General features: G+C 38.6%; 3 protein-coding genes across 8 annotated transcripts in view; all 3 read right to left on the reverse strand.

Annotated features, from left to right (window-relative positions):
- CADPS2 (calcium dependent secretion activator 2) overlaps nt 1-17,343 on the reverse strand; it is a 552,288-nt gene that overhangs the window by 374,144 nt on the left and 160,801 nt on the right. The gene's annotated exons all lie outside the window — the stretch shown is intronic.
- On the reverse strand, nt 1,450-2,583 carry RNF133 (ring finger protein 133). The gene has a single exon (XM_068550072.1). The coding sequence runs from the start codon at nt 2,581-2,583 to the stop codon at nt 1,450-1,452; it is 1,134 nt and encodes a 377-aa protein (XP_068406173.1).
- Nucleotides 5,758-6,669, reverse strand: RNF148 (ring finger protein 148). Its single transcript, XM_068549385.1, has one exon. The coding sequence runs from the start codon at nt 6,667-6,669 to the stop codon at nt 5,758-5,760; it is 912 nt and encodes a 303-aa protein (XP_068405486.1).

Consider the following 17,343-nt stretch of genomic DNA (forward strand, 5'->3'; position numbering starts at 1 on the left):
TGCAGTTAGAATCAACTGCTGCCCTCCTGCCGGTCTCTGGATTCCAGTATTGTTAGCACTGAGCAACTCACGAAATTCCTCTTAATAAAGCTCTCTCTAGGGTTGCACAAGAAATCAAATCCCTGTGTCAGCCCTGGAGAGTTCAAAGCCCTTTGTTAAAATTACACATGCTAAATTGTAATACTGAATTCTGGGCTAAAAATTGTAATTTTCTATTTTTTCAAAGCGATCTGGGATGAAAATTTTCAGGATTATGTTCCCATTATTTTGTATGACTGGGATAAAACTGTCCAGTTTTTCAGATTAACACATAATAGTTACATTATTTAAAAGATAATAATTATTCATTTACTCAAATATTTGAGGGTCTGGCACTGTGCTACATCCTGGGAATACAGTGAACAAAACAAACAATCCCAATATGTCATAATAACTTCTACATTGTGGTACTTATCTACAAAATAATATGACATAGTTAAAGTGTCTTATCTAATTGCAAAAAATAAACTAGGGAGTAGGCTGGGACACATGGGAAATAAATACACTATTACTAAATATAGGAATTCTTCATTTAGGTCTTTCTATACATTATGAACATGTAACAATTATGATAAGCAATACTGGGCACTGAAATATCTCCTATTCACTTAAGGAGTGCTAGTATTTTACCTTTAAAATTTCTATCATTATATATACGCAGGATGTACTAATGGCTGAACAGAACTATTTGTCAAAACACTAAAATTCTATACAGCAAAATTTTCATGCCAAGAATGAAGAAAACACAGCACAATGACTTCAAAATTAGTATACTGTACTATAAATATCAGAAGATAAATTTTCTTCTTCCTAGTATATAAAAGGTAATTCGTTTTTCAAACTTCATTGATAGTTTCTGTAATATAAGGAACGTGTAAATATGTTAACAATTCTCTTACCAAAATAAAGCCATATATATATATATATATATATATATACACACACACACACATACATATACACACACAAAAAAAAAAATTTAGGGAATAAAGTTTGTCCTTGGTTGGGAATTCCTTGACGGTCCAGAGGTTAAGACCTGGCACTTTCACTGCGGGGGCCTGGGTTCTATCCCTGGTCGGGGAACTAAGATCCCATAAGCTGCACGCTGCGGCCAAAAAAATAAAAAGCAAAGTTCGCCCTTGGTTTAACATTCATGTGCATACAGAAATAAACATACTCACAGGAGTAACACACACTGACAAAAAGTTACATTTAGCAAAGGTGAAAAATGGGCAAAAATAATCCTGCTAGTACTTTTTTTCTGTCTCCGAGACTTGACAAAGAATGTAGAAAACTACCGAAGTAACAAAAAAAAAAGACACAAAAACCACACTTCAGACAAACTGCTTGTTAGTACTTAGGACCTGATTTCACAGACAGGTTTAATCCACTTCCTCAAAGGTCATGCTGTCAAGGTAGAGGATGAACGTCTGCTGCTACTGAATTAGACGGGCCTTCGTTCTGAGAAGTAGGGTGCTTCTCCTCCTCCACGTGGGTCACTTTATTTGACCTTCCTGCAGGAGGAAGTTCATTATTTGTGCCCTCTTCACGAGGTGAGAGGGTACCAGGCAATTCATTCAACATTAGAACCTGCAAAGATTCTGGTCCATCTTCAACATCCACCTGAATCCCCAAAGCTTTAAGAATGTCACATTTGCACATGGGGCATGTCCCATGGGCTAGAATCCAGGGGTCAATGCAGTTCTGGTGGAAAAAATGTTTACAAGTCAGAATACGAACTGTATCATTAGGCTTATAGAGTTCAAAGCAAACTACACAGCTATCTCCATTTGGACATACTTCCGTGTCCCCCTCTTTAAGTACCCGAAGTTGAAGCTGGCCACATGCTTTCCTGAGATCAGTTGTTAACCGCTGCCATCTCCTGTTCTGAATCCTTGCTACCCAAAGTCTTCTAATATGATAAAAGATGAAATACGCTAGTGTAGCGGTTGTGACGATCACAAAAGAGACAAAATAGTGATTCATCCAGATGATGTGTTTTCTTCCCACCTCAATCATGACTGTAACGTGAACTCCCTTCTGAATTAAATGCAAAACCTCCATGCCTTTCAAGTTACCAATCATCACCACAACAATGTCTTCAAACGCCTGATGAGACATGGGAAAAACCTGATTGCCAGTTCCTGGAAAGTTATAGATGATCACTCCGCCGGCTCCCTTCTCCACGGCCACCTTGATCTTCTGCGTGAAGGTACAGCCTCCCCGTTCAACAAGTGCGAGCCATGTCTCCGAGTTCTTCGATCTGCTGAAACTGGTACTGGGTTTACATGCATTTTGCATTTTTCCCTCTGGAGGCACGATAACTCCCGCCACTCTCTTCAGAGCAGAGCTTCTTCCAAACACTCCAGTCTCCCCCAACTCTGACAACATGCGATTCCCAACGTGAAATGATATGTTCATGTAAGCAGTCCAAACGGCGCTGGCTCTGCAACAGTGCTGGCTAAGCAGCCAAAGGAAACTGAATTTCATGAGCCAGGAATAGGCAGTGTGGTTTCTCCGAGTGCCAATCTTGAGTAGACACATCTCTCTCTTAGTGACTGAAGGACTAACCCAACAAAAAAGGTGTGGCTTCCACATCTGCTGACAGTCAACAGAAAATATTAAAATGAAAAAAATCTTCTGGGTGAAAACAAGTTCCACTGTCTTCCAGCATGTTTCTGTAAGAAATTCTTAAAGATGTCTTATGAGTTTCAGATGTTTTTTTGAGAGAAAGAGAAAAACTTTAGATTGAAAAAAAAAAAAATCCCAGTCTCACTACTGTAACTCTACATACTGCTTACTGTTGGGTGGCATGATTATGACATAAAAGACAACACAGCCAATTAGGTAAGAGCTTAGAGCATGCTGTACATTTATTGGCTTGACTGTTTCAAATGTTGTTATGGGTAATCTCAGTGTTGTTACAGGATGGATTCAATCCTTGAGCTACTACATGTAATGTTACCTGGTATCACGTTAAGCTGAAGAATATTAAAAATTATATAATGCAGGCATTTTAAAACCTGAAAGCATATGCAAGAAAGGCCATACGATTAACACTTTCCTTCACAGTGAAGTAAATATCTGTATCAAAATGGCAAGTTTTAAAACCATGAATGATAATTAAAAATTAGCACTATGACCAGATATGGGATAAAAGTGGTAAGTAACACTGTTTTTAACTCACATTTGGTCACAGTGCAAATTTTTTATCTATCACGTAAATATTTGAACTGAATTTATTTAAAAAAGCTTGCTCAGAAATTTGTTGGACAGGTTTGGTTTTGATTTAACTTTTAAAAGTAGGGGGCTTCCCTGGTGACGCAGTGGTTGAGACTCTGCCTGCCAATGCAGGGGACACGGGTTCGAGCCCTGGTCTGGGAAGATCCCACATGCCGCGGAGCAACTAGGCCCGTGAGCCACAACTGCTGAGCCTGCGCGTCTGGAGCCTGTGCCCCGCAATGGGAGAGGCCGTGATAGTGAGAGGCCCGCGCACCGCGATGAAGAGTGGCCCCCGCTTGCCGCAACTAGAGAAAGCCCTCGCACGAAACGAAGACCCAACACAGCTAAAAATAAATAAATAAATAAAGTAGCTATTAAAAAAAAAAGTAGGGCAACCCGTTAAACTACTTCAGCCTCACTACCCTCACTTTTTTTTTTTTAAATTAATTAATTATTTATTTATTTATGGCTGTGTTGGGTCTTCGTTTCTGTGCGAGGGCTTTTTCTAGTTGCGGCAAGCGGGGGCCACTCTTCATCGCGGTGCGCGGGCCTTTCACTATTGCGGCCTCTCTTGTTGCGGAGCGCAGGCTCAGTAATTGTGGCTCACGGGCCCAGTTGCTCTGTGGCATGTGGGATCTTCCCAGACCAGGGCTCGAACCCGTGTCCCCTGCATTGGCAGGTAGATTCTCAACCACTGCGCCACCAGGGAAGCCCACTACCCTCACTCTTACATTGATTATACGTAGGGATGACAGCAGTAAAGACAGAAAAGACTAATCTCATTTCTCTGCAGACCTTGACATCTGTTAGTAATCTCGCAATATTTTGAGGGAAGAGGACGGGTGTAGGGGAAAAGATTATATATAGCAATATTAGTTTAGCACAGTTTACTTTGAACAAAAATGTAGCTATAGATTTTAAAAAGAAAAACTTCAAGGTCCTCACTTAAATTTAACCACTGACAGCAGTGATGGTTAAAGGTCATAGATGCTTTTAACAAAATGCTTGCCAAAATCAACAAACATCGTTGGTGGAAGACCCCGCATACACTGTCAGTTCTGCCTATATGCTTGCTACACTTCGGCCAATGGCACAATATGACTTCAAAGCCAAAGAATGACATGTGAACTAACAAATACGGGCAGTCACTGGCACTGCCATACACTTTCTCAGGGGTATCTCTCAGTGGTTCTTATTCACCAGCTAGGAAACCAAAGCCAAGGATTTTGACCTTGGACATAGATGTCTCTGACCTCTATGCATAGGGTACTAAGAGACAGTTTAGGTTGGGTCTCACCAGGACTACGGGAGCTAGTGTATTCTTATGAAATATCAGTCAACAACGTGACAGCTCAAAGTAGAAAAGAGGAAGGAGAAATGGTCCCTAAAGGCCCAACAAAAAGCGGCATTAAAAGAAAAGAACATTGATGTGACACCTTCGGGGCTCACAGTGGTCGATTTTCTTTCCCAAAGACCATTAATCTGATTTCCACACGCCCACTCTTTAAAAAAGACAGTGAGGCACACAGTGTGTTGACTCACAAATTGCCATTTGAGTTGGACATCAATGCTTTAGCATATTATCCAGAGAGATTTTCATCAAAACAACAAAACCCACATCTTCAGGCCTCTCATTGTTATACAGGTGTTTATCTACCAGAAAAAAGGAAGAGGCAAAATAAGGCAAGAGATACAATTTGGAAAGGCAAATGAACAAAATTGCAGTTCTGTTCTAGGTCTATATTATCAAAATGTCCCAAATAGAGACATACCACCATCTTAAGAGGAGCATTTACTAGAGTCAATTCTAGAAGGAAAATTTGCAATCATAGCTGATTCACTATGCTAGGATTTAAAGGGCTCTGGCAAACAAAGGTGATTTGTTTTTTTTTTTTTTTTTTATAATGCTGCCCTAAATTAGACCTATAGTAATTTAAAATATTTTTAGATACATAACCAGAAGTGCTACCATCTAAAATAATTATTTGGAACACATTACCTACCTGGTCAATAGCTTTGGCAACCAGATTTTCTGGGTATTAATAAAATTAACCACGGAAAATTAAATCAAGATCTAAACCTATAATGAAGTTTACTGAACAGAAGTATTATTAGATATCAAAAATTAAACATATGGAAGCAAAGTATAAAAATTAGTATAAAGAAACTTTAAAATATTATGACTAATTCTGTGGCATCAATGTCACAATCATTGTAATTTGAAAATCAAGACTAATTTGCTTTTAATGTATAATAACGTCCGTATTTAGATAAAGGCAAAAATGTATAACAGAACACTAGAAAAACAGCAAGTTCAAATAGACGCACATGATATGGAGTTTTATTTTTAAGGCACACAAATTTCACCCTCTTTAGTACTTGCATAGACAAGCTGCAGTTGAATTTTCTCTCTACATAAAGTGCTAAAAGAGAATTCATCTTAACTGTAATCTTTGGTAAGACACAGTTACATCTTCAGGAGATTCTCCGGGTTTCTTAAGTTTTCAGAATGTCACACTTGCACATGGGGCATGTCCTATGGGCTAAAAGCCAGGGGTCGATGCATGCCTTATGGAAAAAATGTTTGCAAGTTAAAATACGTACTACATCCTGAGGCTTGTATATGTCAAAGCAAACAACACAATTGTTTTCATCTGGATCTAGTTCCTTATCCCCTTCTTTGAGCACTTGCAGTTGAAGCTGCCCAATAGCTTTCTTCACATCTGCCTTTATCTGTCTTCGCCTCCTGGTGGAAGAATTGGGCACTCGAGGTCTCCAGGCACAGTACAGGAACAGGTAGGCCACTGTGGCAGCCAGAAAGGTAAACAGAGACATGACATAATGGCTCAGCCAGGGCATGTGCATTCTCCCCACTTCAATGATGATCGTCACATAGAATCCTTTCTGAATCAAGTGCAAAAGTTCCATGCCTTTCAGGTTGCCTATCATCACTGCGACCATATTTTCCGTTCCCTGGTGAGACATGGGAAATACTTTGTTGCCCGTACCTGGATAGTTATAGATGATCACCCCATTTGCTCCCTTCTCTGCTGCCACGTTGATTTTGTGTGTGAAAGTACAGCCTCCCCGTTCAATGAGGGCCAGCCAAGAGTCTGCTCGCTCAGGCCTGCTGAAATTGGTCATAGGATTACAAGCGTTCTGATTCCATCCTTCAGGAAGTACCACCACACCAGACACTCTTTCCAGAGGAGAATGATTCCCGAACACTCCACTCTCTCCTAATTCTGATATAATCTGATTTCCCACCTGAAACGTTATATTCAGGTGGGCTGTCCAAATGGCTTTTCCTTTTGAGTCAGGAAGGCTAAGTAGTAGAAAGATGCTAAGCCTCAACAGTCGAGATGAAACAGAACTGTGAATTGAAGGAGTAATTCTAAGTAGGCTCATTCCTCCATTTGCCTATTAACTGACAAACATGAAGAAAAAAAAAAAAAAAACCGTTGTAAAAGAAAGTAAAGAAGCTATCTTCAAGTGTTGGCAGTAGATAATTAAAGCACGTAAATGGAAAAGGTCTGCGTGGATCAAAGATATCTTGCTCCTTCCAGCATTTTTATTTTTGGTAGATTATCTTTCTCATAATGAAACAGAATAACAAGATTTGTTATTAGTACAATGTTATTTCAAGAAAATTGTGACTTCCTAATGGGGAAATTGTGACATCAGAGGTAGTTAAGCCAATCCAAGAGTTTATACGAGTGCAGTGCATACTGAAATCCTATTGGCCAAAAAGCTAGGCAGCAATGACTCATGATATGTACTAATCTGAATAAACTCTAAAGCAAAAAAGAAATAATTGTTTAAAATACTTTGAGTTTCTTTTCTACTCCTGGATAGGCTGAAAAGCTGCGTAAACACTTTTTGCTCCTTGTTTTCCTATCTATAAGGCAAAGGAGAAATCATTCATGTATGAGTGTATGTTCCCTGTCCGGTCACCAGTTCTCAGTTATGGTTCTGTGCTACCCAATATGCCATTCTATGCGAAGCAGGAACAAATCATTCCCTCTCTCTTCCAACATTAAATGCTTACCCCAGGCCTAAAGATTCAACATGAGGGTAATGTAATATAAACTTATACTGTTAGTCTGATATATTGCCATCTTGCAAGGCGAATTCAACTTTGTTCACTAAAATCACTACCAAGAACCTATACTATGCACTGGGCAAGTACTAAGTATGGGTCATATACTGGAGAAGACACATACACCTACTTTGTGGAGATTATCTGGTGAGGGCAGATTTTAAACAAAAACACAAATGTGTAACTGCAAGTTGTGATAAGAGCTCTGAAAGGAAAACAGAGTATCAAAAGAAAGAACAAATGTAAAGGGGACCCAAACTTTGATTCGAGGCCAGAGGCCCAGAGCATTGCTCTCTAAGAAAGTGACAGTCAGTCTGAGGCTGGAAAGATACATCAGCATTATCCAAGCGAAGTATGAGCTGAGAAGATTCCGGGCAGAGGAATCAGCAGTTTCAAGACCCTGAGATAGCAAGGAACATGGCAAGTTACAGGATCTGAAGGAACATGAGTTTGGCAAAGCAAGAGAGGCAGAAGTTAAGGTGATGAGCGAAGGCAAGGCCAACAGCAGTCAGAGGTTCAGGATCATGAACCATAGACTAAGGATTTTGGATTATGTCCCAAGGACCAGAGAAACACACTGAAGGGTTTCAACCTGGGGAGGTGACTTAAGTGTTTCAAAATGTTCACTTTTTTAAAAGTGCACTTTGGCTTCCTGAAGTGGAAAATGGATTGGAAGAAGAGGAGAATAAATTGATGAGTGTCTTCTTTTAGGCAAAAGAAGACAGTGGCTGGGACTCCTGAAATAGCAGTAAGGATGTAGAGACAGACAAATCAAGTTACTGTAAAGGTTGAATTAACATACGTGGTAACCGGAAGGGTAGTAGTGGGCAGAGCAAAGGATGACCACAGCAGCTATCACAAGTCACTACATTACTTAGTTGATGCAAACTGTAGAATCTTTACTGCTTTAAAGTTGCTTTAATGCTTGTTTGCGTTTATTTTATATCTTCACCTGACTTCACTCAAGGAGTCAACAGACTGGCAACACTCATTCAAACATTATTTACTATACACAGGGCACATGCTATGCATGTACCAGGCATACTATAAAGCCCTGGGGATGCAGAAAGAAAAGACAGCCTCCGTTTGCTTGTGTGTGAAATAGACAGCAACATTTAAATCAGAGGCATGTTAAGAATGCTGTCATTTTTACAAAAGGAATTACTGTACTCCCTGGTCTGTAATATTTTAGTTAACATTTGCCGTTAAAAATAAAATTGGAGCCAATCAACTTGCCCCATGCACAGAATTTTATGCAGGCAACATTTCAGCTCACATCTGAACTGTCTTTACATGTAGACTTTTCCCAAGTTCAAACAGAATGTGAAATCCTGGCTTATTTATTAGCAAAGTGAAGCCTTTCCACAAAGACAGTTATCATCATATCAGAGGCTGTTTGTTAAATACATGATTATTTAACATTTGAAGACAGAATTACATTAGTTTTTAAATCCTAACTTTGCTCTTTTAGTTTGCTGATTTTCAAGGTTGAAGGAGTTTAAGCAGTAACTATATGTTAGCTCAAAACATCTCAAATCTAAAGGTTCTTCATATGGTTGAAAATACCAGTTTGAAAAACTTAGTAATTCATTGTATTTTCTCACCATACGAGGAAGCGGTTAAGGCAATGGCAGTTAGAACTTCCCCCCTCTCTTCTGCCTGAGTCTTAGGACAAACGCACCTATAAAAAACAATCCTTTATCTCTAACGTAGTGGTTCTGAAGTGGGGGATATTTTTGCCTCCCAAGAAATAGTTGGCTATTTCTGGAGACATTTTTTATTGTCACAATGGGGGAGTACTACTGGCATCTAGTGGGTAGAGGTAAGGGATACTGATAAATATTCTATAATGCACGAAACAGCCCTGTGCAATAAGTAATTTTCTGACCCAAAATGTCGATAATAGCTTTGGGAGGGAGGAACCATCCCAAAACTCACTTGTCCCTGAGAAATGAGGCCTGAGCTCCTATCACAAAGTTTATAACTGGCAATACATCCATCAAGGAGGATTCCTCAACCAGTCTCCGCTTCCTGTTTTCTTTGAAATAGAAACAGTGGACACCAGCACAAGTGCCTATTAGTCCATGAAGCTTGATTAAAAATTGCATCCATTTGATCAGGACCAGATCCAAGAGTCTTCTGTGCTGGGGCCAGGATGTCTGAACAGGAAAGGAGGGAAGTGGGCAGTGGGGGTGGGAGGAGGAGTGGAAAATGGATAACTGATGTTACTCTAATCTGTGACTTTTAGATCATTTATTCAATACATAGACTTTCTATCTTTTTAACAGCCAAGTATTAAAGAGGTTTTCATTAGCCTACCTGCCAGGTTCAACCAAAGGAGACTGAAATATACTAAGGTTGGCTGATCACATTCAAAAACCCCTGCCTGTTCCACCTTGCCACTCTGCCTCTTTAAGGACAGTATGTTGATTTTTCTCTTATATACGCTCATTTCATTATCCCCCAAGGTGGCTACTGCTGTTCCAGGCAGAACCCATTCAGAAGCACAAAGAGACTTTTCTTCTCCCATCACTCTATATAAGAGCAAGGCAATTTTCTTTTCCAGAAACCTACTAGACTTCCTTCAATGTCTCTCTGGCTAGCAGTGCTTTAGAGACCCATGCTTAATGGAACCCCTGGAAATCAGAGTAGAATTATCATGATCAGCTAAGGTTAACCACAATTTATCCTGCTATGGAAAACCGCTTCCCTGACTGAGCACATGGCCGGAGGGAACATGAAGGTAATCAGTGCCCTGCCCCCAAAGGGAAAAGGTATGAACTGGAAGGTGAGTGGGTAAACAAAGTTCCTGAGGTTTACCCAAAGGAATGATACTTAAATAACCATCAGCCACACCAAACACATAATATTCACTACACACAAGGTACTGATATGAGCCGGAGCCTGTGTTACCAGGGACACAGCACGGCCCTGCTCTCAGGGGTCATCATCTAGGTAGAAGAAGAGAGTTATACACCAATTAGGTACATGCATATATATATATCTTAACTTCTAGGTTCTAATTAAAATTCAAGAAGGTTATCATTTTCATTAACTTGGCGGGTGGGGGGAGGAATCAGCTGCTCTCTATCCCTCCGCTGTTCATCAACCTCTGTTAAGAATGCTCAAACGTCCAGAAATCTCTACTTTGAGAAGAAAAATAGCCAAAAACTATCTGGGCAATGCTTTGTAATTGTATCTCTAAATGCAGGGAATACTGAAGAGACTTCAATAAATTACCTCGCAAGTCACCGTATCCAGGGCTATAATATTATTAGAGATCTCTAGAAATCCACAAAACACACTGGATTTGCATTTAATCTTGAGAAAACAACTGTATAGGGTTTCTGTGAGTAATTAAATGCATCATAATGGGATTTGACAGGAAAAGAATACTGACTCTAAGTAGTTTACTGAGAACAATAAAATAGCAAGTAATGCTAATGATAAATATTCTCTGAAAGAGATACCTTTATTTCTAAAGATTTTTAAAGGCAAAACTTACTTTAAAACGTTATTATCTTCGATTGCAAATTGGTGAATCCTTATAAAAATTTCTTCTCAATTTCTCCCGTAAATTAGTCTCTACTACCACATATTCTCCCAGACATATGCAATAAAAAATTATTCTCCACATACAAATATACTTTTTTCCACTTAACACCCAGGAAAGTGTTCTGAATATGCTAAAATGAAATACAGGAAATTAAAAAACTAATATATGAACCTTTGAATTACTTTCACAGTCACATACTATACTAGAGGCAGGTACAGATGTGTAAAAGTCACAAAATTTACTCAGGCTCCTATTCATTATTCTTTATGTTAACCAATAAAATAACTTTCAATATCACTAAAATCTCTGGTAACTAAGTATACTAGAAAGAAAAAATAGCCAAGACACACATTTTAAATCACCATATCACTAGCCAAGATTTCTTCACTAGGTAAGCCAGGATTACTATTCGTCTCTATTTATCAGCACGCCTAACAGTGGGATGCATGAGGAAAGGGTAACTTGTGTAAGAGCTCCAGAAGTCCAAAGCTCCAAGAAGCCTTTGCAACATTAAAGAAGGGGAATTCTCACTGACGGTTCTCAAACACCTAACACAGCACCTGGCTCAAAGGAGTCTGTCTGAATGAATGATTAACATGGTCAGGTTTACCACACTTGAATACTTTCCACTGCTTTAGTCTGGCCTTCATGATCTTTCTACAATCTAGAGTTTTGCAACAGCATCTAATCTTCCATCAGTGTTTCGCTCACCTTTAATTCACTGTTGCCAGAGCAACCTACAGAAAAAAATGAAATTTACAATGGCATTCCTGTTTGCCTAAAACTTTAGATGCCTCCCTCTATCCAAAGGGTAACACCCAAGCTTCTAGAAATGCAAATATAAGCCTCTCCAACCTGGTCCTCTTTCCTTCAATCCAGTCCCATTTTCTACTGCTATCAGTCCTGAAATGTATGCTTCTTCAATTCAAAGGGCTTATAGTTTCCTGTGCTCCTATTGCAGCAGTCACTATATAAGACCTTAGACAGGCTTTGTTCCTTTTACAAAACTCTGTCCCTACGGTAGGAACACTAATTACAAAATGGCCCAATTACTTCTCTCCCAGTGATGCCCTTTGCAATGTGACTTAGCAGGTCCTTCCATCAGGAGGTGGGATTTACCTCTATACCCCTTGATTTCAGACGGCCTGATAACTCAAGCTGGTGAACAGACTGGCACGGAGGTGATGATGTGCGAGTTCCGAGCCTAAGCCTCAGGAGGCCTTGCACTCCTCCCCTCACTCTTGGGCCCCCACCGTCCTCCAACAAATAAGGCCAGCCTGACAGAGAAGGACGCAGGTGCCCCAGCTGAGGCTACCCTAGGTCAACCTACAGATGGGCAAACATATGCAAGCACCCAAGATGAGCAGAGATGTCTCCATAATCCTGAGGTGACCACACATTCATGACTCAGTACGGCTGAGACCTCAGTTGCTTAGCCTATCTAGACTCTTGAGCAGTGACAGATACTGACCTTTTAAAAAGTAGTTTATAAAAGAATACTGCCCTTATATTCAGTTTTTATACAGCAGCTGATATAGTTCCCCCTACAAAATGATCTACTCTATTAATCTCCAGGTCTGGGACTAAATCTTATTCTCATTCTTTCAATACTCAGTTTCCAGCACATCGTTAAGTTCTCAATGAAGGTTAATTAAATTGATAGTGTCTTATCCTCCAAATTCTAACCTGTAATATTACTCATGCAATAATGCATCTATTTAATTTTATCTTCATAAGGGTGATCATTTTAGTTAGAGCAATAGTTAAATATACATAATAAGTTTAACCTTTAATTCTTCCACAGATTTAATACTCATAAAACTGAATTTCTTACAGCTGTACTTGAATGCTAAGATAAATGAGCACTTGGAATATGACCAAATTCTCTTAAACTTTAATGGGTATAAATCAAACTACATAAATTACACTCTCTTCCACATTCTGAATTCAAGTCAAGGTCTACAAAACTTTAACACTAAATTGAAAACAACTTTTTCTTCTCATTCAATCTGCCAAGTTAGAAGACAGAACGGCAATCAACAGAGTAGAAACACATTACTAGTAGTCTGGAAGGTAATGGGGGAAAAACCTCACACCACAGCCTGTGCATTAAGAGGACAGAAAGTAGCTGAACATTCTTCAGCAAACACAAGATTAAAGATTAAGGACGGTAACTGATGGTATTGTTATGTTTCTTTGAGCCCAGGACAAAATACATCTTAATATTAACTCAATCATTTAGACTGGATTTTTGTTCGAAAGGGCGGAGAAAAGGCAATATACTCAAAAAAGGAAAAAATAAATAAATGAAAGCAGAATCTTTTGAATAACCACCAGAACTTACCCTGTTCTCTGAACAGACCATTTTGCTCCTGTAGTTAAGAACCACCGAGGATGCGGAGTCTACTTTTGGAGCTCCGTCATCTCCAAGTTGCCCTAAAACCCTTAGATTCTAGACCTTCTTAAGCCACAATCGGGGTCACTGAAGGTTTTTATAAGCTTTGTCTTCCTAACACCAGTCCCCTGGAGTGCGGTTAACTCTCAGTGAGCTCTTAGCAGTCAGAAATGGCAGGGCAGTGGCGATGAAGATTTTCCCACTTAGATCCCTTACCTTTTTTTTTTTCCGATTCACAGGTCAAAAAACCTTACTCATTTACTAGGTAATTTAATCCCTCCTGGGAGGCAGCAGAGAAGAAAAAAAACAGGAATATGGAGTCATCACACTAGCAGAAACTGTACTGAAGCACAAAGTTATGCGCGACAGACCTGCCATGAAACCCAGTCTCTGCCACGTGCTAGCTGTGTGCGGTAAGTCACACTGAGCCTCAGTTTTCTCATTTGTAAGGTGGGGAACTAATGCCTGCCTCTCCGGTACGCGGTGAGTATCAGATGACCTATTTCACATCTCTTTGTAATTCGCTAAGCACACGGCTAGCAGGGCAGGGGCTCAGTAAAGGGGCCCTTTCCCCCTCCCAATTTTATGAAGGCTCTTTCCTGTTTTCCACCTAATAATATTTTCTCATCCTTCAAGGCGGATCCCCATCTCCCTTTTGCAATCATCCCAGTCAAAACAACGTGCTCCTATTGTTTTTCTATCTATTTGACAGTCATTTAATTTTGCCATATATCATATAGTGTAGTTAGACGCTTATATGTCTGGCTATACTTTTGTTTGATTTAGAACGTCTTGGAAGGAGCAGTGTCATCTTATTTCTGCAAATCCTGTTTCCTCCCCTTGTCTCCAGCACAATAAAATTTGCTCAGGGTCCCCAACAAATGTGTGACTTTTCAAGCACTTATTCTTCAAAATATCAAGACATAGCAGCAGCTTTTGGCAACCTCTGCATTATACAGTCATCCATTTAAAAAAAATAGAACAGGCAATGATTTGACATGTCTTCCCTCAGCTAAGAATTACTTTGACAACAGTTGTCCAGAAAAAGGCTTACTTAGTATCACAGGATCAGAGGCCATGTGTCTCACATTTTCTCTCTAAAAGTCAATAATTCCATCCACATCTTTGTATCTGAAAAATGATATAAAAATTGAGTAACATACAGCCATAAACTAACAACTATTTCTAATACATAAGCAACTAGAGTCTACAAAATTTAAAATGCTCCTTTAATTATCTTTTATATATCAAGGTATTTACATACATATATATATATATATACACACACACACCTATATAGATATGTATCAAGTCATAAACCAAATAGTCATTATCCAGAGAAAAGTATCAGAATAATTTTGTTCATCTCAGTGCCTCAAAGAAAGCCCTTATCATCATATGAGCAGTAATAGTTAAAGCAACTAACTTTCTCAACAACCCACGAGGCCTTCTATTCCCAGCCCAAGACACACTCAAATCCTGCAACCCCTAGAAACCATCTGACTAACCAGGTACAAATCATGTTGTTTCTACTATGAACTGTCTCTAATTTTTTATCATTAAAAAAACTTGTCCTTATACTTTAGAGTAAAAACAGGATATATCATATATATACATTTTGAAATAAAAATAAATCAAGTACTATGTACATTTTTAAGAAAAAAACACTATTCTTCATTTTTCCACATCCTTTCTTAGGAAATTATATACTACCTTGGTGATAGTTTTCCACAGGTGTTGAAACAACGTTAATTTACTTTTCATTCTAATAAAGGCTTTTTTGATTCTCAATTATAAGTTCTTGGGGGGTAGGATTTTGTTATATTCCTTTGTCTTCCTACAGAACCTAGTACACTGATTTGTGTAAAATCAATTATTTGATTTTTCATAATAAAAGTGATTCTCTGACACAAAGAACTTGGCATGTCCTATTTTTCACATACGCTCCAGGAGGACAATCCAAGAACCACCTACTCAATACCTACAACACTATTCTCTCACTCATTCATGCAAATATTTATCAAGAACCTACTATGTGCACAGTTCTCAGTGCTGAGGCTAGAGCAGTGGTCAAAAAACCAATTTTCTATATTCATGAATCAATCTTTCTGTGTACCTGGGGATTCAAAGATGAGGTCAAGGTTGTATCTCACCCAAGAACTCTGATGTGATAAATAAGTAATGCGAAGTAGATGGCAGAGCAGTAGGAAAGGATAAATCCTGCCCTAAGATGGAGCAGTTAATTCACACACAGTCCGGATACCCTAAGCTAAGGTACCACAGTCACTGTTATGTTTCATGCAGTTTACAATAAAGCAGGCCAAACAGCACATCTGATCACAAAGTTTCCTTGACTCAGGTTCATGAAGCTCATGGAGCTGTTAAATTTCTATATTTAAAAACAAATCTTTGTTTCATATCACGTTTCACACAGTAGGTCTCATTAGTTTTAACAGGAATAGGAATTACTTAAATTTCACAGGTTTAATTAATTCTGCCTGGGTTTGAATCCTGTATTCACACTAGCTCTGCAACCTTGGGCAGCTTACTTGAACTTACATGCCCTGGCTTCTTTACCCGTAAAATGGGGAAATTAGCAGTACCAAACTTTTAGAACTCTTATGAGGATTAAGCAAAAAAACGTATGGTATCTAAAGCATTTAGAACACTGTTTGGCTCATACACAGACCGATATGTGTTACCACCGCTATCATCATCTTTATAATCTTATTCACTTATTTTACTAGATAAGAGTGATGTCAGGGTCTTTAAGGGACTTTCTCAATCCTTTAATTCTAAGGAAGTCTCTATATTGACAGAAAGCATTTAGTATCACTTTTCCATATATAACATACATAACTACTGATCTACTGCATAAATGCCTGTTAACATCTGCAGCTAAACAGTAAGTGATTGCCCATTAGATAAAGTATTTCATGATTCATAAAGGATGCATGATAATACAGCTTGCTTATTATGAATATTATCCTCTTAATGTATATGCCAACTTCAAAAAACAGGTCCTTTTTGTTCCTTCACACCCACAGACCTCCCATGAAAACAAGAGCAAAACAAAGTAAAGCTTTTGATTAGCTCTCCTGGCATGATATTTTTCAATACATTGAAAAAGAGCCTTGTTTCACAAAGTAATTGTTACATTAGTAATCCATGTCAAACTGCAAGAAGAACATTCATGTCACCAATGACTCAAGGTTTAATTTGAGACTTAAGACAAAAAGGTTATCATGTGAGAAAGCAAAAGTGTTTGTAATATCCACTAGGTTCTGGGCAAGACCTAGAACTCAATTACTGTTGTCCTAATGTCCATTTGATCGAGATTACACTAACAAAGATTATGCAGGTGGGAAAACTAAATGACCGATATTCTACATAAATCAGGAGGAAAAGTCATACAGTTAACCCAAAAATACATGCGACAGTCTCAACCTACAAAGTATATAGTATATATACTTTGTATACAAAGTATATAAACCTACAAAGTATATAAAGTGGACATGGAATTTACTGTTCCCACCCTCTCTACAACTTTTGAATTGTTTCTAGACTAGATGTCTTAAATGCTTAACTTGATTTTCTACATGTCACTTTAATTTCTTTGGTAAATTTTTTTTCTTTAATACTTTTCTCTCATCAAAAATTTAATCAAATCAAACATTCATTCATAGGACCATAGGTGACACAATTACAGAAAGAATCCATAGTAAACTGGAGAGACTGAACTACACAAAATTTGGTTTATGTTTATGTCTCAACAAAAATACATATATGCAAAATGGACTACTAGGTGTGGGGCGCAGATTGGGAGCAAACTAGAACAAGACCCACTGCCATACACAAGAGTAAAACCACTCCCAAGGTGATTAGTGCAGTGTCCTTACAAACTACCCTAGCTGATATTTCAAGTGTAGTACTTTTATAATTTGAATTATAGTAACTTACAATGCTATTGCTATTGACAATGCAAGCTTCAGAGTCTTTACTGAATGCTTGGTGTTTAGCACTTTATGTACT

The sequence above is a fragment of the Eschrichtius robustus genome, chromosome 8 (genome assembly GCF_028021215.1).
Source record: "Eschrichtius robustus isolate mEscRob2 chromosome 8, mEscRob2.pri, whole genome shotgun sequence".
In the NCBI taxonomy this organism is placed as follows: domain Eukaryota; kingdom Metazoa; phylum Chordata; class Mammalia; order Artiodactyla; family Eschrichtiidae; genus Eschrichtius; species Eschrichtius robustus.

Excerpts from the sequence above, each read along its gene's own strand:
- RNF148 (XM_068549385.1), bottom strand. The coding sequence starts at position 6,669 with ATGAGCCTACTTAGAATTACTCCTTCAATTCACAGTTCTGTTTCATCT.
- RNF133 (XM_068550072.1), bottom strand. The coding sequence starts at position 2,583 with ATGTGTCTACTCAAGATTGGCACTCGGAGAAACCACACTGCCTATTCC.